This window comes from Artemia franciscana, unplaced genomic scaffold (genome assembly GCF_032884065.1).
Source record: "Artemia franciscana unplaced genomic scaffold, ASM3288406v1 PGA_scaffold_30, whole genome shotgun sequence".
In the NCBI taxonomy this organism is placed as follows: Eukaryota; Metazoa; Arthropoda; class Branchiopoda; order Anostraca; family Artemiidae; genus Artemia; species Artemia franciscana.
This window is the reverse complement of record NW_027062662.1, coordinates 790,864-816,141: the sequence shown is the minus strand read 5'-3', so window position 1 is coordinate 816,141 and position 25,278 is coordinate 790,864. Positions and strand designations below refer to the sequence as shown.

At 34.5% G+C, this 25,278-nt stretch overlaps 1 protein-coding gene across 7 annotated transcripts in view; it reads left to right on the top strand.

Annotated features, from left to right (window-relative positions):
* The window catches only part of LOC136041570 (mitochondrial uncoupling protein 4-like), a 50,347-nt gene that overhangs the window by 13,221 nt on the left and 11,848 nt on the right, over positions 1-25,278 (top strand). For 2 of the 7 annotated variants that reach the window (XM_065726258.1, XM_065726259.1), the window contains exons 3-7: positions 346-428; positions 8,874-9,061; positions 13,299-13,421; positions 22,135-22,332; positions 24,834-24,926. In XM_065726258.1, coding sequence (XP_065582330.1) covers positions 346-428; positions 8,874-9,061; positions 13,299-13,421; positions 22,135-22,332; positions 24,834-24,926 — 685 coding nt within the window. Of the gene's footprint in view, positions 1-345; positions 429-8,873; positions 9,062-13,298; positions 13,422-22,134; positions 22,333-24,833; positions 24,939-25,278 lie in introns of all 7 variants that reach the window. The other 5 variants (XM_065726256.1, XM_065726257.1, XM_065726261.1 and 2 more) reach the window with 3 other exon arrangements.

Below are 25,278 nucleotides of genomic sequence, written 5' to 3'. Positions count from 1 at the left end.
TCAATGGTATTTGTGTGGGCAGTGGCGTTAATTCACGCAAATGAAGGTTAGGGATGGGGGGGATATCTTTTTCAAGGTCTTGAGTGGCTATTTTTTTTTTGCAATTTTGTCACTGAAAATGTAAAAAAGATATTTTTCTAAACGTGGGGGGGGGAGGCAAAATTAATTTAATGGAGGCAAATGCCTTTCTCCTCCAACTGACAAATCTTTTTGTGGGTTGTATTTCATGCGAAAATTATGTGCATTTATTGTTAGCACCTTAATTTCGTTGTAGTTTGGCTGTTTTATCTAATTTCTATATTGACCTATTTGAATTTGACCTATTTGAATAACTGTATTTTGCAGTGACGTATCCTCTGGACCTCACAAAAACCAGATTGCAAATTCAAGGGGAAAGGGCCAAGATCGCTGAATCTGGCTTAAAACATGTAAATATCAGTTTCTTGTTTTAAGTTAGATTTATAGAGTAGCAGATTTGGTCTTGTTTTATTAGATATTATGATTTGGACGCAAATCTGGACTATAATTTTGAGTCAGTTATGTAGAAAAGCACACCCTCCCTAACTCCATTTATTTCTAAAGGAAGTGGCTCCATTAAAAAAAAGCAAAATTGCCAACATACCCAAAGTGGACCGTACATGCGTTTTAACTCACACTAAAAAAAAAAAGAAAAAAAAAATGTTCATGCCTGAGTGAAAGTATGTATTATGCACTTGCTAAGGGGAATGAAGAGGTTTAAAAAAATTATAAAGAAGTTTCAGTGTGGGTGTATAATAGACGCATAAAAAAAAAAAAAAAAAAAAAAAAAAAAAAAAAAAAAAAAAAAAAAAAAAAAAAAAAAAAAAAAAAAAATGCCATTCATCAATTTCGTATCAGGGGGAAGGGATTAACGGGTTTAAACACATCATTGAAATTTTGACCTACCCGAAAAGCAGTAAAAAGAATACATATAAATAAACTTTTGTTGCGTAAGAAAAATTTTTTAAAGTTTTTTCTTTACTCCCTCCCCAAAGAGTACCCTCCCCACTGAGCAAAAATTTCTGGATACGCCCTTACCATTAATCTAATCTATTTCCTCATTATAAAAAAAATACCATTACATTTAGGAGTATAATTCGATAAAAATCCGGGGGGGGGGGAGAGCAAAGTTGGAGCCGATTTTCTCAAGTCAAATGAAATGACCAAATGAAAAATGGAAAACAATCCATATAATAGCATAAAGGCAAAGAAAACTAAGGCAAAGGATACTAAAGAAAATTGATCTGTTTCTGTAGATGCTTGAATTATGTAGGCCTATCTTAGAATTAACAAGATTTTTGAATACGCTATACTTCAGCTAAAGGGGGGGGGCAAATTGCGCCCCGGATCACAACCCAAATGAGAGTAATTCCAAAGCCAAACCATTGGCAAACCTGTCCATAAAAAGCCAAGATTTATGAATGGCATGGTTTTTTGCGTTATTTTAATGTTAAATATGTATTTACAACACCGGAGAACTGGTTTTAATAGTTTGCGTCAACACTAGTTGGTTCCCAACCATTTTTGTTTATATCATGTCTCTGTATCTTTTGCCAGGTCTCTGTTGCAGATAAGAATATTGCTATTCCAAGCTTTAGTTTTTTTTAGTGTTCAAAAATTATGTCTTTAATCTCCACTCGGATTGGTCAATCATAAAGCTTATGATTAAAAGTTGAAAAATGATCAAAAATGACGAACTACCAAAGGAGTTCTTAATCGATGTTGTGTTTGATGCGTAACTTGATTTTATCGACAAAATGTAACTACATTGTCCTCATAAGTTAAAAGGCCCTAAGTCTAAATTTTTCTATTTTTATGGCACTTGGTATTTACCAAGTGACATATAGCAATCGCAATTTCTATCCTTCTGTCTGTCGGTCCGTCCCGGTTTTGCTAGATCGGGCACTTCCAGAAAAGCTAGGACGATGAAAGTTGGCAGGCGTATCAGGGACCAGGCCAGATAAAATTATAAATAGTTGCTTCCCCGATTCGTCCATTTGGGAGGGGGAGTAGAGGGACGGTTAATTTGAAAAAAAAGGAAAAAATGAGGTATTTTAACTTACGAACGGGTCGTCGGATCTTAATGAAATTTAATATTTAGAAGACTCTTGTGTCTCAGAGGTCTTATTTTAAATCCCGACCGGACCCGGTAACATTGGAGGGAGTTGGAAGGGGAAACCGGGAATCTTGGAGAATGCTTTGAGTGGAGACATCGGGATGAAACTTGGTGGGAAGAATAAGCACAAGTCCTAGATACGTGATTGACATAATTGGAACAGATCTACTCTCTTTGGGGGAATTGGGGTGGGTGGGGGTAATTTGGAAAAATTAAAAAAATGAGGTATTTTAACTTACGAAAGGGTGAACGGATCTTAATGATATTTAATATTTAGTAGGAATTCGTATCTTAGAGCCTTTATTCTAAATACCGACTGGATCCGGTGACATTGGGGGGAGTTGTAGAGGAATACTGGTAATCTTGGAAAACGCTTAGAGAGGAGAGATCGGGATGAAAATTGGAGGGGAGAACAAGCACAAGTCCTAGATATGCGATTGAGATAACTGGACCGAATCCACTCTCTTTGGGAGAGTTGGGGGGATTTTAGTGCTTTTGCTAGTTTGGGGCTGCTGGACATACTAGGACGATGTAAATTGGTAGGCGTGTCAGGGACCTGCACAAATTGACTGGATAACAGTCGTTTTCCCGATTCGATCATCTGGGGGGGACTGGTGCGAGGGAAATCGTCAAAATTGAGATTTGTTTGTCTTACGAATGGGTGATTGGATCTTAATGAAACTTGATATATAGAAAGATCTCGTGTCTGAGATGCCCCATTTTCAATTCAGATCGGATCTGGGTATATAGGGGGGGGGGGAGGGGAAACGAAAAATCGTGGAAACTGGAAATCTCTGGGTTTCAACTAAATAGTTAAAGCACCCTAAATTCGATAGTTTTTCGTATTTAGAGCCTTTAAAAATCAAGTAAAGAAAAACTGTTGGGAGTTAGGGCCTTTTCAGTTTGAAAATTCAGGGTACACTGAAAACTCAAAAATACTAACACAAAACAACGATATCAATTGCTACTAATAAGCTATTAACAATGTAGCATGAGAGTAAATTTTCATTAAATTTTCACGTCAGTTTTCATGTAGTACGAGATTAAATGTAGGATGATAAGTAATTGACTCGTAATTGATTTTATTGAAAAGAGTAACTACAATATAGCATTGTAGTAAATTTTCATGTAGCATTGGAGTAAATATAGCATGATACCTAATTTGATTTCATCGACAATAGTATCTATAATATAGCATAGAATATATAATATAGTATAGAAGTATATATAATATATAATATAGCATATATAATATAGCATAGAAGTAAATGTAGCATGATGCGTAATTGATTTTATCCAGAAGAAATAAAAAAACAAGTTTTTTAAACTGAAAGTAAGGAGCCACATTAAAACTTAAAACGAACAGAAATTATTCCGTATATGAAAGGGGCTGTCCCCTCCTCAAAGCCCCGGTCTTTACGCTAAAGTTTGACTCTTTCTCACAACTCTACTTTTTTTTAACAATAAGAAACTTAGCGTAAAGAGCGGGGCGTTTAGGAAGGGACAGCCCCTTTCATATACCGAATAATTTCTGTTCGTTTTAAGTTTTATTGTCGCACCTTATTTTTAGTTAAAAATCTTGTTTTTTTTTTACTTAATTTCTGAATGTTTTTAAATTAATACTGGTTTTGATTTTGGCTCAACGTACACGAATAATTAAATCGAAATCTGTATATTAATTTTACTTTTTGTGGCTAAATGGCTTTCTCAAGGTTTTGCCTCGAAGGTTTTGAGAAGAAAAGGGTGGTGGAGGGGGAAAAGTTGCCCTCCAATCTTTTGGGTCACATCAAACGTCACTAGAATTTTCATTTTATTTCCGAATGTCTATATTAGTAATAAATATACGTAACTTACAAAATAAACTTACGTAACGAACTTCTATATTAGTATATTTTTATTACGTGTATGAGGTGGTTCGCCCCCTCGTCAATACCTCGCTCTTTTCACTAAATTTTGTATTTTGTTCTAATTCCTTAAGAATGATCCCTGAACTAGAAAGGCCGTTTATTTAGAATAAATAGCTCATTTTAAATTGCTAAAAATACTTTAGCGTAAAGAGCGAGGTATTCAGGAGGGGACGAACCCCCTCTTATACAAACTAATTTCTCTTCGTTTTAAGTTTTAATGTTACTCCTTACTTTCAGTTGGAAAAACTTGTTTTTTTTTTATTTAATTTCTCATAGATAACTTCGAAGACCACGCTGCCTTTCCATGACGAAAGTAAAACAGTTCAAAATAGGGATGAAACCTTTTTATTGACAGTGAATAGATATGAAATTATTTAAATGGATATTTCGAACACATTACAGTGTTCATCATCAGCAGTAAAACTAAAAGACATGAATAAAGATAAACAAAATTTATACCTAATAAACTAACTACATATAGTTTATTGCTCTTATTTTTTTTCAATGCAACAGCGGAAGCGAGTCTCTTTGACCTTTTCGGTTCCGGTTCATTAGATTTATCTGACATATTACGTGGACAGAGGTCATAGCTCTTAGATGATGTGATATTTACTTTATTTGACCTCAGTAAACTATCATAAATTGATTTCAATCCAAATTCACCTGTATCTCTGTTTATGGAATTATTCTTGAATACATTTTTTTTTTAATTTCGATTGTTTCCCTGAAAATTTGCTTTAAACCTTGGTCCCTAGAAATCAAAGGAACATTTTCAAACAAAATAAAATGATTTGGATAATTAAAGATATGTTCCGAGAGGGCCGACGTGAAATCTTCAGGTTTGGTATTTTGCTTTAAAGAAGATGAAATAGAATTATGATGTTGCAGCAATCTCATTTTTAAATTCTGGTTAGTACGTCCCACATAAGAGCTTCCACAAGTACATGGGATTTTATAAACCCCACTTTGTTGCTCTACAGAAGTCCGATCCTTTCCAGAATTTAAAAAAAAACTAGCCAAAGTATTACTACCTCTTAAAGCTACCTTTAAACCATTATTTTGTAAAATTCTTTTAAGTTTTTCACTCAAACCTGGAACATACGGTAGAGAACAAAAAATATCTTTCTTTTCTGTAGTTTCCAGAATATCGTCAGAAAATTCTAGAAATTTTTTCCTTCTTTTCGAAAAAGTCTGGTCAATTAACCAACCCGGATAATGGTTACTTATTAAAATCTCTTTTAACAACAATAATTCCTCCTCAATGAATTTTGGAGAGCAAATTCTAAAATGCGGTCAGTTAAGGATATGACTAAACCAATTTTTACTTGGCGAGCATGACTGGAGAAAAACGACAAAAATCTGTTATTGTTAGTAGGTTTTCTTTAAATCTTAAAATCCAGACTATTTTCATTTTTTAAAAGAAGAACATCCAGAAAAGGAAGTTTATTATCTTTTTTCTAATTCTATTGTAAATTTTGAATCACCTCCCCAAAAATTAAGATGTTCTAAACACACTCTAGGACAACTGGGTCGATGCGATCACCCCTGGAAAAAAAACTAACAAACAAATAAACACGCATCCGTGATCTGTCTTCTGGCAAATTAAATAAAAAAACAAGTTTTTTTTAACTGAAAGTAAGGAGCGACATTAAAACTTAAAATGAACAGAAATTACTTCTTATATGAAAGGGGCTGCTCCCTCCTCAACGCCGCGCTCTTTAGGCTAAAGTTTTACTCTTTCTCTCAACTCTACTTTTTAAAACAGTAAAACACTCTAGCGTAAAGAGCGGGGCGGGGCGTTGAGGAGGGAGCAGCCCCTATCATATACGAAGTAATTTCTGTTCGTTTTAAGTTGTAATGTCGCTCCTTACTTTCAGTTAGAAAAACTTGTTTTTTTTTAATTAATTTCTGAACGTTTTTGAATTAACGCATGTTTTGATTTTGATTTTGGCTCTCCGCAGATGAATAATTAAACGAAACTTGCATGTTGTTTTTTTTAGCTAAATGGCTTTCTCATAGTTTTGATCGAATAATTTTGAGAAAAAAGGAGCAGGGGAGGAGGCCTAGTTGCGCTCCAATGTTTTGGTTACTTAAAAAGGCAACTAAAACTTTTAATTTTTTAACGAACGTTTTTATTAGTAAAAGATATACGTAACTTATGAGCTAGCTTACGTAACGAACTTCTTTATTCGTATGTTTTCATTACGTATATGAGGGGTTCACCCCCTCGTCAGTACCTCGCTCTTTAAACTAAAGCTTAAAATCTGTCCCAATTCCTTGAGAATGACTCCTGAATCACAAAGCCCGTAGAATAAATAGTTGAAATTACTAAAAATACTTTAGCGTAAAGATTGAGGTATTAGGAGGAGGTGATCCCCTCATATGCGTAATAATTTCTGTTCGTTTTAAGTTTTAATGCTGCTCCTTACTTTCAGTTGAAAAAAAACTTTTTCATATTTATTTTTTCATTGTTTTTTTTTTAAATAATGCTAGAAAATCCTGCGCTCCGTACATGGAAATTTTTTTCTCCCATTTCAAATTCCTCCATGGAAGGCTCCCCCAACATATCCCCCTCTTCTCAACCCCTCCCCTCCCAACCAAAAAATCCCCTTAAAATGCCTGTACACTTCCCAATAACCATTACTATACGTAAGCACTGGTCAAAGTTTGTATCTTGTAGCCCCTCCCACGGGGACTGTGGGGGAATAAGTCGTCCCCAAAGACATAGTTATAAGGTTTTTCGACTATACTGAATAAAATGGCTATCTAAGAATTTTGATCCGGTGACTTTGGTTGAAAAAAATTAGTGTAAGAGGGGGCCTAGGTGCTTTCCAATTTTTTAGTCACTTAAAAAGGGTACTAGAACTTTTCATTTCCGCTAGAATGAGCCCTCTTGCAACATTCTAGGACCACTGGTTCAATACGATCACCCCTGGGAAAAAAACAACAAATAAACACGCATCCGTGATCTGCCTTCTGGCAAAAAATACAAAATTCCACATTTTTGTAGATAGGAGCTTGAAACTTCTGCGATAGGGTTCTCTGATACGCTGAATCTGATGATGTATTATTCTCGTTAAGATTCTATGACTTTAAGGGGGTGTTTCCCACTATTTACTAAAATAAGGCAAATTTTTCTCAGGCTCGTAACTTTTGATGGGTAAGACTAAACTTGATGAGATCTATATATTTAAAATCAGCATTAAAATTCGATTCTTTTGATGTAACTATTGGTATCAAAATTCCGTTTTTTAGAGTTTGATTACTATTGAGCCAGGTCGCTCCTTACTACAGTTCGTTACCACTAATTGTCTGAAAAATTTCACTTGGAAAGTTCACTCCCGACAACTTCCCTCTGCAGGAAAAATTCGCTTAATGGATTGCACCCCCCCCCCCTTAGAAAACTCTCCTCCTGAGAAATATGGTTAGGGAGTAATGTAATATGTGTAACAGAATATGATGGGTGACGTAAAAAAATTGTTTCAATAAATAATCTTAAATAAAAAAACTTATAAAGTCCAATAAATAAACAACTCACTGAACTATACTGAAGTAATGGTTCAATAAAGGACAAGTAAAAGAAAAAGAATTACTGTTACAATAGCCCGTAAAGTATAAAACATTTTTTTTTTTTACCTCGAAAGCCTCCGAAAAATAGACTTATGATCATAATTAAGCCGGCTAAAATTGCAATAATAGGTAAATACAACAACGGGTAAAACTGCTGTGTTATAAAATATGATGATGAACTTAAAAAATAAACATATTGAACTAAAAATACGGAAGTTATCTCTTTGGTTCAATAGAAAATTTAAAATAAACAATAAAAAAAGCTTAGCAATATTCAGTAAGATTAAGTTTACGATTTTTGCTTCCACAAATAAATAAGTAAAAACTCCACTTTTGCGCCGGAGAAAATCTATGAGGGTTTGCAGTCGCACGAAAGTACACGTAACTACCTATTAACACAAGTATTTAAAAAAGCCTCAACTATTTAAATAGTTCTATGATAAATAAAAAAAGTAAATAAATTTTAAACTAAAAACAAAATAAACTGTAATATCAAATAAAACAAAAAATAACTGAATTAAAAATAATAATAAATAAATAAAAATATAAAGGAAAATATACTGAAACAATAAATTATACAGAACACATGGATTATACTGAATTAATGGCTCAATAAGGAATAAATAAATGAAAAAGAATTTCTATTACAAATCACGTAAAGAATAAAACTGCGGTATTTACGTTACAGTATCTGGAACTTTTCGAAATGGCGGTGAAGCTCTGTGGTTATTTCTTTTAAGGCCAAGTTAACTGACTGTTAATTGTCTTAGCTACTTATTTTTTTCACCACGAAAGCCTGCGAAAAATAGACTTATAATCATAATTAAGCCAGAATGTCTAGAATTTTTGGGCATTCTAAAATTTTTCATCAAAAATCTTCTTTTTATTTATCCAACTGTAGGAGAAATCCTTACCCTGGTGCAAGGGCGTATCCAGGACTTTTGTTCAGGGAGGGGTAGGGTTACAAAAAAAAAACGTTACAAACGCATTAAAAATCGTTTGTATGCATTTTTGTTATTTTTTGTACGGGTCGGACAAAACTTCTTTGGGGGGGGGGGGTCAAACTCGGTATCGCTCCCTGGATGCGGCCTTGCCCTGATGTTTTATTTTTTGCTTCGAATAAATAAATTAAATAAATAAATAAATAAAGTTCTGGCCATCTGTAAATTTTGAGCTCATGAAAAAATGATGCTCTATTTTCCCTTTTTTTCAAAATAATTTAATCGACTGTAAATTGCATTAATTATTTGTGTTCGTTTTAGACCCCCTACCGTGGGATGGTCGCCACAATGCTTGGTATTATTCGAGAAGAAGGGTTTACAAATCTCTGGAAGGGATTGTCTCCAGCTATATATCGGCATTTGGTATATTCAGGAATTCGTATGGCCACATATGAATACATGAGAGATAACGTTCTTCAGAAAAAATCAGATGGAAGCTTTCCTTTGTGGTAAGTATGTTTTTAGAACTTAGATATATATATATATAATTCAGTTTTTGAAGGCCATCCAGCCACTTACCTCGGCCATTGGGAAAAAAGTGAATTTCTGCGCCAAAAAGCGAAAAATGGATATTTACTTCAGGGCCCAGTGTATATTTTATATGCTGCGCCCATGTCTTCGCTGCATCCGCCACCTTTACTTACAATACCACATATTTAAGTGAAGCTGTCCACTTGATGGTCCTTCTCGTTACCCAAGATCACATTTTCACTTTATTAGCGAGGCAATTTTTACAAAATTCCACAGAGGAAAGGAGATAAAAGAAGTTAAGAATTTTAGATATTTGGGATGTAAGTTTACAAGCTCAGGGAGGTGGAGTGACCAGGTGCAATTGGCGAGTTGGAGGGGTCAGAAGGGCTTATGTGCGTTACTGAAGAGCCCCCATTAGGCATCTATGACAGGCAGATATTAAGTTACAGAAGAGAATTTTTGAGACGAAAGTAAGCCCAGTATTGAGTTATAGTGGGTAAGTTTGGGGCTTTGAAGAGGAAAAAATAGAGTGAATATATTTAGAACATTTCAGGAGACTTTTAGGACTAAGCGGGAAATTTAAGAATTGGTTGTTAAAGGGTGACCTAGGATTGTTTTCTTTGAGGGTTAAAAGACGGGTTAGAATGAAAGGTTTGTGATAAAAGGTGATTGGCTTACAGAATAATAGGTAAGTAAATGCAGCGTAACTGGAGGCATTGCAGGATAAAAGGAAAAGTTCATTGACTTCCCAGGTTAAATAAATTTAAATAGTTTTGGCTTATCAGAAGTTTGGAATGAAGGGAAGAGGATAGGACCGGAAGTAGGAAATGTATCAAAATCAGTAAAGGGTGTGCTCGAAGATTATGAGATTCAGAAATGGTAGTGTGAAGTCGCAGCCTCGGCTTCCCTCGTCGTTTACTGGCAACGGAAGGAGGTCTGGGGAGATGATAATTATTTTGAAGTTGCTTTAAATCAGAATTATCAGGTTATCAGAAGTTTGGACTGAAGGGAAGGGGATAGATTGGAAGTAGGAAATGTATCAAAATCAGTAAAGGGTGTGCTCGAAGATCAAGAGATTCAGAAATGGTAGTGTGAAGTCGCAGCCTCGGCTTCCCTCGGCTTTTAGTGGCAACGGAAGGAGGTATGGGGAGATGGTATTTATTTTAAAGCGGGTGTAAATCAGAATTATCAGATTTTCAGATTGTCAGGTTATCAGCAGTTCGGAATGAAGGGAAGGGGATAGGACTGGAATTAGGAAATGTGTCAAAATCAGTAAAGGGTGTGCTCGAAGATCCGGAGATTCAAAAATGGCAGTGTGAAGTCGCAGCCTCGGCTTTCCTCGGCGTTTACTGGCAACGGAAGGAGGCCTGGGGAGATGGTATTTGTTTTAAAGCGGGTTTAAATCAGAATTATCAGATTTTCAGATTATCAGGTTATCAGAAGTTTGGAATGAAGGGAAGGGGATAGGACTGGAAGTAGGAAATGTATCAAAATCAGTAAAGGGTGTGCTCGAAGATCCGGAGACTCAAAAATGGCAGTGTGAAGTCGCGGCCTCGGCTTCCCTCGGCGTTTACTGGCAACGGAAGGAGGTCTGGGGAGATGATATTTATTTTAAAGTGGGTATAACTTTGAAGAAATAAAGTGGTATATATCAGGAGAAGAGGGTAATTTTCTAGCACTTGGAGACAGAGGAAATATTTAGAGAGGGTAAGGGTAATGGATGGTCCTAACTCATGCCCTATGTGTGGAAAAAATGGCGAGAATCTGCTTCACTTCATGGCCCTTTGTCCCGGATTACAAATTTAAGGAAGGATTTTTTTTTTTTTTTTTTGATGGTGACAAGTGAGTGGTTGGTTTCAATAATGGGATCTAAAGATTATGGGGCAATAAGAAAGATTGCAATTGTATAAAATTGGGGATGGCACATAGAGAAATTTTTTTTTTAGGGGGGGGGGGGGGTGACTGCTGGAAATAATGTTGTATGTGTGTAAGTTATTTTTTTGTTCTTTTTTGTGTCTATGACCCTTTTGGCGTTAGAGCATTAGATATTTAAAATATCTATTGTCTATTATGTGTCCTATTATGTTTTTTTTTGTAATTATTATGTTATTTAATTGTTATTGCCGTGTACTGTGCGTTTTTATCGTTATGTGTGTTATTATCATGTGTTATAATTTTGTGTGCAAGTGTTTGTTTTTCTTTTTTGCCTTGGCCTAAAGAGGCTTTCGTTTTGTAATTAATATCTAAATGTATGTCTATCTGTATCCATCGCCTCCACTTCTCACCTCCTTAATTCATATTTTAAGGATTTCTTCATTGTCTTTATATTCCTCTTTTTTTTATATGATCTATCGCTCAAATAATTCTTGTACAATCCCCTCCTCCTCTCTATTAAAAACATAAAGCACACTCACTAATATTCCTAATTATCTTCCACTAATACTCCATATATATATATATATATATATATATATATATATATATATATATATATATATATATATATATATATATATATATATATATATATATATATATATATATATATATATATATATATATATATATATATATATATATATATATATATATATATATATATATATATATATATATATATATATATATATATATATATATATATATATATATATATATATATATATATATATATATATATATATATATATATAGCGGGAGACAAAACAAAGTGAAGTGGCAGAATCCATGGGAAAAATATAATTTTGGCAATATATTTGCATATTAGGGGGGGAGGGGGTAAAGTATTTGGACAGCGTGAAGTTAAAAAACAATTTTTATTTCATAATTTGTAGAATAATCGTACCTAATCCATTTTGCATGCAGACCGGCTATACTTTAGCTCTTTATGCAAGTTTATGCACTTTCCCGGGAGATCTTGACTCGGAATGGGCCGAAACAACATACAGTGCACCTCAAGGCACAAAACATGTATCCCTGCTGTTTGGTAGCTGAAGATCGTTTTAAATACGTTAATAACTTATCGATGCTGCTGAAAAATCTATTGGACAAGGACCAAGTTGTTCTGTAGTTCAGCAGTGTCCTGAAATCGACTTTTATCGGTCAGTCTGACACATATGGGCTACAAATCAACGGGAATAAAAAAAGTGATGAGGTTCAACCCACTGAACCTTGTCCTGAACCAAAGAACCCAATTATCTTAATCGCAGTTATACTCGGTGTCACTTTAAGCTCAGACTGCTCCTTAAGCCCCACATATTGTAAATCTACTGAATAAAGGAAATCAAGCCTTAGGGTCATTGGTTACTTTTGGGTTGCTGGGTTTTTGTACAATGCAACTCAAACTGGCATATATGTGTTATATGCGGTCTTGAGTATGCATGTCCGTTCTAGGGCACTCATGTGCAGAATTCAGAGTATCTCAGTAGTGTCATTGAAATTGTGCAGAAATGCGCTGCAAAAATCATACTCTGTGCAAATTATGTGTCTTATGAATCCACTCTCAAGTCGCCAAAAATACCCTCTTTCCTTGAGTGTAGATGCGTACTTGCCCTCAAGTTTGGACGCTCACTGCTCGCGAGTCAGCAGTATTGCTCGATGCTGCCACCTCCTTGTACAAAGGGTCTGCCTACCCGAAGCAGGAATGAAATCGAAACGTTGAGATGCCACACCCATCGTTTTACCAACTCTTTTGTTCCTTTTTGTCACTACATTTAATCTTTCATAATTTGTTTACCTTGTAATCATGAAAATCATGAAAGCTTTTTTATTAAAGGAATCTTGAATTTTCAATATGCAGTACGACTCTCACTTCTCTCTTAGACGCAACCTTACGTCTCCTCTTTAATAGGGGATTAATATTCATATATAAAAATACAATAAATTCATAAACATTATAAAAGAATTTATATTAACCTGAAAGACAGCGTTTATCTCTTCTTCCCCGGGCGTATAGCCTCCAATTCAACTTTTTTTCGTACTGATATTTCGTAATGATTATTAATATTGTTGTTTATTAAAATCATAAATATTGATATTCTTGATTATTGTTTCATCATGATATTTTGTATTTCATTATGTTTTTTTTTTATCCTCCAATGCTCTTCAGTGTCATTTCTAATGTTTATTTCTGGGTCATAAATATAGATAACAATAAAAAGAAGAATTGAGCAATATTCAAAAAAATTATAACAATTTGAGATTTTTTTTTAATAGGAAATCCGCACTGGGTGGAATGACTGCCGGAGCTGTAGGCCAATTCTGTGCCAATCCTACGGATTTAATCAAAGTTCAAATGCAAATGGAAGGAAGACGGAGACTTGAGGGAAAGCCACCTAGGTTTGCAAAATGCTCTCTTTTCTCTTCCTGTCTTGTTTCTCTTTTACTCCCCCCCCCTTTTATCACTTTGCATGCATACACCTATTGTACTTACAACTGTGTTAAGCGGCTTTCGCATGTCTTAAGTAATTGTCTAAAATGTCCATTAAGCAGTTATGTTACGTTACGTTAAGTATAATCAATCCTCTTGTGAATAAATTAAGAACTTTTTAAACAACCGATATACGCTGGATTTAATATTGGTTGCTTCCTCGATTGGATAAGAATAACTCTGTCGTGTATATAGTAATTCCATTGGCCTCAGACCCGCTTCCTTGGTTCTTCGTATTGTTTTCTTCGGGCCTTTGTTATCGTTGATAAGTTCTTCTATATATATTTTTTTAGTTCAATTGCGGATTTATTGAAAAACTATTTTCTTTATCAAATAAATGTTCCCATATATTGTGACCAAGTAAGGGTCAACTGCGTAAATCATAAATAAACAAATTGATTTTGCTTCATAAATCAATTTAATAGGTTTTTTTTTCATTATCGTCTAAATTGAGATGTGGCTTCTTTCCAGAATATTCAAAGATTGCTTTTTATTGTTTTAAGGTTTTTTGGCAAACAATGGATTGTGGCGAATAAATTATCTCGTTAAAGAAAAATCGATTTTTTGATGCAAACAAAGGAAGTGGAAAAAATATAAACTTCAAGTGAAAAAAAATCAAAAAACTACCAGAAGTTCCTATATTTGTCATTTACGAGTAATATGCGTATACGGTTTTTTAAATGCGCGTAATAACTATTTACACAGATTGTTAACAAGTAAAAAATCAACTTTGCAATAAACATAATTAACTGAGTAATTTATAAGTAAATTAATATATATATATATATATATATATATATGTATATATATATATATATATATATATATATATATATATATATATATATATATATATATATATATATATATATATATATATATATATATATATCTAGGCGTGTCAAAAATGAAAATTAAGAGCAAGAACACACGCGGTTAGAAGACTATCGACATCAAGCAATTGAGCAAGTCAAAAATGAAAAGCAAAGACGCGGGTGGTTAGAAGACAAGCGACACCAAACATGTGAGCGAGTCAATGAAAATCAACCCGGACAGCGAGAATCAAAACGTGCCTAAATTGATAATGATAGCGGTGATGATTGATTTTGGGATTTTGACATGGATAACATACTTTTGTTAAATTAACATACCAAACTAATTGAAATTGTTAGCGATGATTGTTAGATTTTGGATTTTGACATGGGTAAGGTCATCAATGCCCACCGTACCTTTGAAAATCAAAAACATGGACTAGATAAATCGTTGGAAGAAAAATAATTTTTTGTTTTGAACAATTTAAATAAACAAAGGTTCGGCGGTATGTCTTTCATAATGACAAAAGACAAGCTGAGGCAAAAGTTAAAGATCTAATAAAAAAAAACTTAATTTTAAAAAGAAACTACTTCTAATTTAAGGTCCATTTGGACGGATATATATCAAGAAAAGTCTCCAATTGCCTGCGTTTAGAAGACAACGCGTTGTTTAAGACTGGAAAAAATTGCTGATCGATAAAAAATGGAACTTGTCTACAACTTTCTTATAGAATAGAATATGGTTTATTGGCTGAAATAGCACACAAGCTAGCATAAGCACGTCAGAACAGTTACAATGATAAAATAAATGTTAGGGGATAAACAGAATGTAAATCAGTTATTAAAATGCGAAACAAAATAGGTGACAAAAGAGTTTTTGTATCTCATGGTCAACATTTGGGGACGTAAGTCAAGTTTGGTATTTGGAGCTCTGCGAATATTAAGTCTTGTATTAGGAAGGATTGGGGGATTTTCTTTGAAGTGGGGAAGAAGACGTCAATGATAGTCAGAACTAAGGCACTTGTGACCATAGTTCGTGGTAAGTATGTGACGTCGTGATTCCTATGCAGTAAGTTCAAGTCCAATAAAAAAAAAATATTTTACAAAGGAACTACTTCTAATTTAAGAAGTAGTTCCTTTGTATAAGAACAATAAGTTATTTTATGGTTTTGGATTAATAAGGAGAACCGTTTGAGAAGGGAGAAAGATTTAAGGAGAAAAATTAAGTGAGAAGTGTGGGACTTCCATTTAAGATCCAACTGCACACCAAGCAGTTTAATTGTATTTAAATTTGGTATGCAAAGGTGGTTCTTTGGTACTTGTGTAATATCCCGAAAACAATCAAGAAGTTTTATCTGCATGATCTGAAAAACCGGTTTGTCGCCAATCGGTTATAATTGGCTTAGTCTGAGCGAGAAAAACTACGATGTAGGCGTATTTTAATTAAATATTTCATATATAGAGGTGGGTAGGTTAGGTATTTTATATAATGCGTTCTGGGTGCCCTGCTTCCTGTAAAATTCTTCTGTAGTTTCCATAATTTTGTTAATAAAGTATTCTATTTTCATCATATTTTTATATATTATATTATGATTAACCTTACTAATCATTATAATTAACCTAAGTTCACTTCTTAAGTGTTTTTTAAATATAAAACAAGTATCTTTTCTTTTTATTCGATTGCAGCCAGATAAGAAACTTCCAATGTTTTACTCTGTTATTACGACTTTCCTTTGAATTGAAGATTCATTGTATTCTGTCAAAACAATGTTTACCATAATTCTTTGCCAAGTTAAATCAACAGCGCAAAAAGATTAGACAAACGAACCAGTTGTATTTGCGCTGTAAGTTATATTGACCATTTGTCTCTTTAATCTATCAACTCAGATTTGATTTCTTGCCAACGTAAATGATAAAAAAAGGAAAGAAAAACACCAAGAAATTATGAAAACAGACATCACATGCTCCCTCCCCCAAAATGTAAAATATATAGTAGCAGTTTGTTAATTCCTAAGTGATGAACTTTTTTATTTTGTAAAATCTACCTGAAAGGCATTGAGAGTAATTGAAGATGCAACCCCTGGAGGATAGTAATGAGAAAAATAATCTTTACGAATTCTTCTCTGTTAAAATGTTTGTTTAAAATAATTATTAAACAATACTGTCTCCTCATTTCTGAGTAAAGTGAAATTAAAATATATAATTGAGGATACATTTTATTTTAGACAGGGGAAAAAAATTCTCTGTATTGATCAATGGTTTTACCTGCTATTATAAATTTTCATTTCATTTTAATTACAAGGCTGTCCAATGTTCTATTTGGACTATTTTTAGCTATGAGATTCGCACTGGAGTTACAAATTGAAGAAATGAATACAGTTATATTATTATTTCAATGAATTTTTAGGCTAGTCTCCAATTCTGAAAAGAAGCTCAGTGAAACACTGCAAATTGTCTGTTTTACTGTTTGTAAAAAAGCAACAGCAAAAACAGAAGTGTTTCTCATCAGACAATAAATAATGACCTTATAAATTAAAGCCTTCAGAAAGTACTTTCAATAGAGAGCGATCTAGACAAAAAAATGAAAAAAAAATAACTGTAACCACTGGAAGATTCCATGGCAAATTGCCGGAAGATTCAAATTTCCTAGAATGGTAATGTTGCAGGCCCATTAGCACGAGGAAGGGGGCTTGTGGCCCACTCTTTCTCCCAAAATTTCAAGATTTATATGATTTTCCTGTATTAATTGAATATTTCGCTTTATTTTTTATTTTTTATATTTCCAAAGATCGATTAATTTGTTATATTTCCAAAGATCGATTAGACACATTACATAAAAAAAAAGAAAAAAAAACTGTGCAAGGAAAAAAACTGCATAATATGCTATGACCCGTTTCCTAAACTTGTTAACTACATTGTGCGTCGGCAAGTACGTTGACACTAAACTATACTTATATATTTGTTGTCCTTAAATTTGGAAACATATAGGATTACGGGGGGGGGGGGGTCCTCCAACTTTCGTACGTGAATTATTATACGGGTAATAAAATACATTAGCTTAATCACTGCTTAAGACCTGTAGTGCGTTTTGAAACTTTAGTCACTAGGTTAGTGTTTCCACAGGACTGACTCTTCTCTCCTTCTGGGAGGTTTAATGTTGAAAAAAAGTATCCTGAATAATGCAAAAATGACATTTTGATCTATTTAAAGTCTGAACAACTACTCATATACGCAGTTTAAAGCAGCACATTGGTGATTTTTCTACATTTATCTTGCCAAAAAGTCAAAAATACAAGTAAATTTATCAAACACTAAATTTTCCGTCATATTTAGGAAATATTCTTTCAACACGAGACCCCTAGTGGGGGCGGGGCTTAACCTCCTTCCTCCCATAAATATCCCCCTGGCACAGGGTGGTATACCGTTCATGGCAGAAATACACCAAGCGTCGTGGAATAGGTTGTGCTCCCGGATATACACTAAACGACGGAGGGTGGGTGAATCAAACTATTAAAAAGCATTTGAAAAAGGTTATGGGGACGAAACAATTTATGAGGTTGCCGTTCGTTGCTCTTAAACGACAATATCTTTAGTGTTTTCCAGTGCCGACCGAAATTGTTGAAAACGGTTTGACCATTGGTGAGGAACACACATTGATGACGGTGGTGATGTTTTATCTTGATTAAATAAAAAAACAAGTTTTTTCAACGGAAAGTAAGGAGTGACATCAAAACTTAAAACGCACAGAAATTACTTCGTATATGAAAGAGGCTGCTTCCTCATCAACGCCCCGCTCTTTACGCTATAGTTTAACTCTTTCTCTCAATTCTTCTTTCTAAAACAGTAAAAAACTTTAGCGTAAAGAGCGGGGCGTTGATGAGGAAGAAGCCTCTTTCATATACGAAGTAATTTCTGTGCGTTTTAAGTTTTGATGTCACTCCTTACTTTCAGTTGAAAAAACTTGTTTTTTTTTATTTAATTTCTGAACGTTTTTGAATCAATGCATGTTTTGATTTTGGCTCTCCGCAGAGGAATAATCAAAACGAAATTTGCATATTTTTTTTTTTGGCTCAATGGCTTTCTCATAATTTTGATCGAATGATTTTGAGAAAAAAAGAGCGGGGGACGAAGCCTAGTTGCCCCCCGATTTTTTGGTTAATTAAAAAGGCAACTAGAACTTTTAATTTTTTACGAATCTTTTTATTGGTAAAAGATTTACGTAACTTATAAATTAGCTTACGTAAAGAACTTTTGTATTCTCATGTTTTTATTACATATATGAGGGGATTCGCCCCATCGTCAGTACCTCGCTCTTTACACTAAAGCTTAAATTTTATCCCAATTCATTAAGAATGACCCCCTGAATCACAAAAGCCGTAGAATAAGTAGTTGAAATTACCGAAAATACTTTAGCGTAAAGAGCGAGGTATTAGAAGGAGGTGAGCCCCTCATATGGGTAATAATTTCTGTTTGTTTTAAGTTTTATTGCTGTTCCTTACTTCCAGCTGAAAAAGCTTTTTCACTTTTATTTTTTAATTGTTTTTTTTTTTTAAATAATGCTAGTAAATCCTGCTCTCCCTTCATGGAAATTTTCTTCTCCCATTACAAATTCTCGAAGGAAAGTTCCCCCAGCATATCCCCCTCTTCTCAACCCCTCCCCCAAACCAAAAAAATCCTCCTGAAAACGCCTGTATACTTCCCAATAACCATTACTATATGTAAGCACAGGTCAAAGTTTGTAACTTGTTGCCCCTCCCACGGGGACTGTGGGGGAGTAAGTCGTCCCCAAAGACATAGTTATAAGGTTTTTCGACTACGCTGAATAAAATGGCTATCTCAGAATTTTGATCCGTTGACTTTGGGAAAATAATTAGCGTGGGAGGGGGCCTAGGTGCCCTCCAATTTTTTTGGTCACTTAAAAAGGGCACTAGAACTTTTCATTTCCGTTAGAATGAGCCCTCTTGCAACATTCTAGGACAACTGGGTCGATACGATCACCCCTGGGAAAAAAACAAAAAAAACAAAAAAAACAAATAAACACGCATCCGTGATCTGCCTTCTGGCAAAAAATGCAAAATTCCACATTTTTGTAGATAGGAGCTCGAAACTTCTACAGTAGGGTTCTCTGATACGCTGAATCTAAATTCTAAAAAAAGCGTAGAAATTACGCTGAATCCTATTTTCTAAAATAACGCAAATTTTCTCAGGCTCGTAACTTTTGATGGGTAAGACTAAACTTGATGAAACTTATATATTTAAAACCAGCATTAAAATGTGATTCTTTTGATGTAGCTATTGGTATCAAAATTCCATTTTTTAAAGTTTTGGTTACTATTGAGCCGGGTCGCTCCTTACTACAGTTCGTTACCACGAACTGTTTGAAACCTCATAATCATAGGTATTTTCGAGTGCCTATCAATACTGGTGAAAACGTTTTGAGCATTAACGTGGGAATATAGAGATTTGTGACGTTGTCGGTAGTTGGTGTTGAAGCCACACCCTCGTAGATATTTCCAGTGAATATCGAGATTGTCACAAATGGTTGAAAGATTAGCGCGGGAACAAACAAATTATTAAGTTGTTCAGGATTGATCTTGAAGCCGCACCATCTTAGTTGTTGATCAGCTCTTATCGAGATTTTTTAGGAGCATTATTGCCTACGTCGTGACTCGGCCAATATTGAGATTGCTGAATTTGGTGTTTGTAGATTTCTAATAAATGATCTTGCTCTGGAGATAGATTGCCAAAGCACAATCGCGATTGCATAGTCCCAGGAACTGTTTTTCATTTGTCTAGCTTGATAGTTGGTGGGCCGCCATTTCTAAAGTCGAGATTATGAAATTGCAATTGCAATTGTCGCTGGAAAACTCTCTTGCTTCAGAGATAAATCCTCGAAAGAACAGTCAAGTTATTCAACTTTCAGTTTTGGTTGTTGATTAAAAGCCTTCTGTTAATCCTTATTGTCAGTTGGAAACCCCAATAGTCATATTTTTAGAACATCCCGCTTTTAATTTAGATTGTTTATGTCAAATTGCTCAGACTTATTTATTTTCACCGAAATTAGGATTCAGAAGAAGAAAAAAAAGAATTAAAACACTTAAGATAAAGAGCCTCTTGCACTAGTGGAACACAGATGTAAGTTCCAAACCGATCAGAGATAAAAAATGTTTGACCTATTTTTGGAACCTCTAAAGCTCTTCCCCTCGACTACTAAAACCTGAAGTCCCTTTAAACCAACTTTGGGTTTCAATCTTCGAATTTCGAATGAAAAACAGATGCGTTTGCGGATTTATCATCAGCGTTAATGGAGTGATTTGTGCTACTCCTCAAATATTTTTAATGGGTAGTTTGCGCTGTCTGGAAGGCTGAGTGCTTAATGTTGAAAGAGGTGTTCGGACTAACTTTGGACGTTGGACCGCTTTTACTTTATCTCAGCTCCGAGGTGACCTCCATGATCCCCGTCTTCTTCCAACAGGAGACGGGCTATCCCCCCGTCTTTTAATTTGGACCGCTTGTACTTTATCTCAGCTTCAAGGTGACCTCCATGATCCCCGTCTACTTCCTACAGAAGACGGGGTATCCCCCCGTCTTTTGCTTCTAATCAAACTTAATATCATTTTTGTAACTCAAATCATATCCAGATTCTATCGGTAAGGTGTTGACGCAATGTGAACACCATTTTTTTGAATTAAAAATGGAATAGTTGTGGGCAAGTCAAGTCATGGCTAATTGCAGAAAAAGCCAAGACAGATAGTCCAATTAAGCGGGCATCAGGTCGTGGCTAATTATAGAAAAAGCCAAGAAAAATAGTCCAATTAAGTGAGAAGAAAAACATGGTATTAATTTTCAATTATTTCCCAAATAAAAATCCCAAATATTTTTTTGGACCAATTCCTTTTTTATCCATTGACCCTTCCCCCCCCCCGAAAAAAAGTATTTTGTACTTGTACCTTAGTGAAATGTAAGAATATTTGTAGATCAATTTTGATTCATTTAGATATAAATCGTGTTAAACGAGTTGTACTGCATGGAACATAATGCCTGAATCAGCTTGATTTCACTCGCTCTGATTGCTCAATTATCATCAGTTTTTTTGTGTTCGTACTATTTTTTCTTTGTTTTTCTGCGTTAGTGTTTATATTGTTGAATTTACTCGTGTGTCTTCCCCTCCTTTACAGCTGAAGGAACTTTTATGGGGACTGGTGCTATGTATTTGTTGGATGCGTAATGTGTTAGAAATAAGTCTTATCTTAGAATACTGCTAAACAGTAAGATCATGGATCTTATTACTGCAGCATTCTGCTCTTGGGAAAAATTGCCGACAGTGCAATCAGGGACATAAGGAAGAGGAGAGGGGGGTCTCGGTGCCTAGTCCCCTTCTCAATCCCAAACATGTCCAAGTTTCTGGGTACTTCTTATTTAAATAACAATATAATATCAATTTTTTTATCCATTGCCCCCACCCTCCAAAAAAACAGAAACAAAAGAAATAGTTTGTACATATGCTGGAGCAAGATGTAAGGATATTTATAAATTGATTTTTAATTACCGTTGGAATAACCTTTTTTTAAATCTAGATTGTCGGTTGAAACTGCCATTTGTCATAATCAAGAATAACAGTTTATAATCCAGATATTGTCTGAAAAACACGCTAGAGTTGTCTAATCGCTGAAACTTGATTTGGAAGAAAATGCGTAGGTTTCAATGTATTTTGAATGTTTTTTATCTTATGTTTTTTTTATATTTATTTGTTTATATTAACTTTATTTATCTATTGATATTTATTTTATTTTTATGTTTATATTTTCAGAGTGAAAGGAGTGATAGAAGCTGCATCTCAAATTTTGCGGGAGGGTGGTGTGCGAGGTTTATGGAAAGGCTGGGCGCCAAATGTCCAAAGAGGTGCTCTGGTGAATTTGGGAGACCTTACCACTTATGATACAGCCAAACATTTTTTCCTCAGCCACACTTCTTTGAAAGATGGTCATCTGGTTCATATTATGTCAAGGTGCCTTTTTTTTTTAATCTATATCGTATATTTAAAGCACTCATTTTTGCTGTAGGGAGTTTATAAATTGATAAAGCTCATCCAAAAGTGTGTGTGAACCTTACAAGAGAGGGAACTGGCGCTGGTGTTGGAAAAAAAATCACCCACACCATTTAGTATTTCGTGATTGTTTAATCCAAAACTACTGTTGTCTTTTAAGGTACTTTAAAATACAGGGGAGGATAAATGAAACTGAATTTTGTCTCATGTAGGCCTATCAGCTTCAATTCAACCAGCTTCCTTAACGTGCCAAGATCTTCCCAAGTTAGCCTTGGCCTACTGCGTGCAGACAGAATTGTGTCGAAATGATTCTTAAATATAAAAATGGTTAACTGCACTGTAAGTGGTGCCATTAGTTCTAATCCCTATCTTCCTGTGTTAAATTGCCGAAGACCTAACCCTAGTAGGTTCCATTTCAGGCCATGAAAGGAGCATGAGATTATAGCCCACTGTATTTTTTTCAAACTGAGGTAGGTCTATATCCCATTTCTTATCATTTAAGTTGATATCCAAGGTATGTCTATTGAAATCCTTTGCTTATTTTATTAGTAAAAAGAAACCCCCCCCCCAAAAAAAAAAATTCAGAGTAAAGTAAAGAGTCGTATTAAAAGCTAAAACGACCAGAAATAAAGTAATGTAATTAGTTAAATTTAAAAGAAACAGGAATTACTGTGAGTGAGTGAATATAGTGAAATATTCTACTTTTCTAATTAAGTCCTCATACGCTAAATCCCCCCCAAGAGGTGCTGCACCCTTGTAAGGAAAGCTAATAGTTTTAATTCCCATCCTCCCATTTTCTATCGCCAAAGACAAAACTTCTACATATTTCCAATTCTTTTTGTGTCTGCCTAATCAGTGCTGAAAGGGGTTTTGGAATCAACAAATTATGCTACATTTTTATTAAATTGAGATGTATCCAAACCAAGGCCGTATCTAAGGAGAAGGTGGTTGTACCGGTTCTGAACTTCGTTCCGCCCCGAAACTTTGTCCGACTCGTAAAAATGTAAGAGAAATGCATATAAACAAATTTTTAATGCGTTTTATAAAGTTTTTTTTTTATTGTACCCCCTCCCCTTCCCGAACAAAAATCCTGGATGCATCCTTGCTTCTAACTCCTATCATTAATGATGCTTCCAAAGTGTGTTCAGTAAAACTTTTGAAACCTGTTCGCGGGACCCTTTGAAAATTCTTTGAGGCGAATTTATTTGTCTTATTATTTATGATATAAGTTTTTAAAAATAATAAAGAAGTGTTCAAAGAAAATTAAAGTGCCACAATGCAACCTATTAATGAATAAAAGGACCCTAAAACAAAAAGAAATTGAAATGAAAAATCATGTCAAACTTAAAAAAAAACATATGTAACTATGGATGAATAAGGTAAACTAGCAGAACTTAAGATGAATAATAAAGTCAAACTTAAAAGTAAAAAAACTAAAAAAAACAGATGTAAGCATGTATGAATAAGATAAACTAGCAGAACTTGAAATGAATAATAAAGTCAAACTTAAAAGGAAAAAATTACGAAACGTAAGAGTAGAGTTACCACCTCCTCCCTTAAATCCTCTAAACGCCTATCTAATACTATCTCGTCATTTACTATCTAATAAGACAATTTGCGTTTCTAACTGTGTGTTTTTTTGTCATAACATCAACAACAGCCATAGCAAAAGTCTGTCGCTAGACATCCTCGAAGGCATATCTGTCGGAATGACAAACAAACAGGTCTTTTTGAAAATATTGACCTAATGACACGTAGTGGTGAGAAATTACAAGGGTCAGTCAAAGGGTAAAAAGGGCATGCGAAAGAGGGCAAATTCACCAAATAGTGTTTAAATAGTATTGGCCAATATAGGTTAGACAACTTAATAAATTTTCATGTTCTCTCTGCTTTCAAATTTCCGTGTTCTCTTGAATCAACATTATTAGGATTTCCTCAAAATTTTCATGACCAAAAGAACATTCCAAGATTACTTATCCGAAAATTCCGGTTACTTACTCTTAACGTTTCACGAGACGTAAATGACGTTGAGCGTTAGTAAGATTACTACTTAAACGGTCTGGATTAGTTGTTCGATAATTTAACCCTGCTAACCCTGGTAAATGCAGGATTGATGACGTCGTATCTAAACCAGAAATTCAATCTTTACAGAAAGGGAAATAATATATGAAATGAATGCACAGAGAACAAAAAGGGCAGTAATTGTGAAATGTGGCAAGCCTTCAGGGGTTTGTAAATAAGCTATGTTTACACTGGCGTACACGTGATTAACGTTGTTATTCGCATAGTTGCCTATAGCTTTTCGGTTGACAAGTTGCCGGATAAGTATTTTCTGCCATCTTTTATAAATTACATTCGGAAAAATGATTTTAAGCGGATAAACCGGATAAGTGATGGTCGAACACGCTTTGAGTGTCGCAGCTTGTGTCGTTTTATTTAAAAAATTCTTTTTCTATTTGTAGTGTTTGTGCCGGTTTTGTTGGCGCAACAATGGCAACTCCGGCTGATGTAATTAAGTCAAGAATTATGAATCAGCCCACCGATAGTAAAGGGAGGTATGTTGTTGGGTATGTTTTCAAAAATGTTTCCAATTATACACTTGTAGTTTGGAACACTTCAATCTGTACTATGTCATCGCTCATCCCTTCATAGCTATTCTTTTATAGTTTGTTACAAAACTGCTTCTCTCTTTACTGGGAATTGTGGCGTAATTAGCATTGAAAAAAATAAATTCTTCAATAAGAAAAGAATATGGAAAAGAAAGTGGATAATGTCAGCTGAGAGTTTCGCAACACTGCAATCCATATGGTTCCATCTTTAAGGAGAAAAAAAATATTCAAGATGGGGAGCATAAAGCTAGTCGCAAACTCATTTCCCTAAAATATTAGAAAACAAATGAAAAAAAAA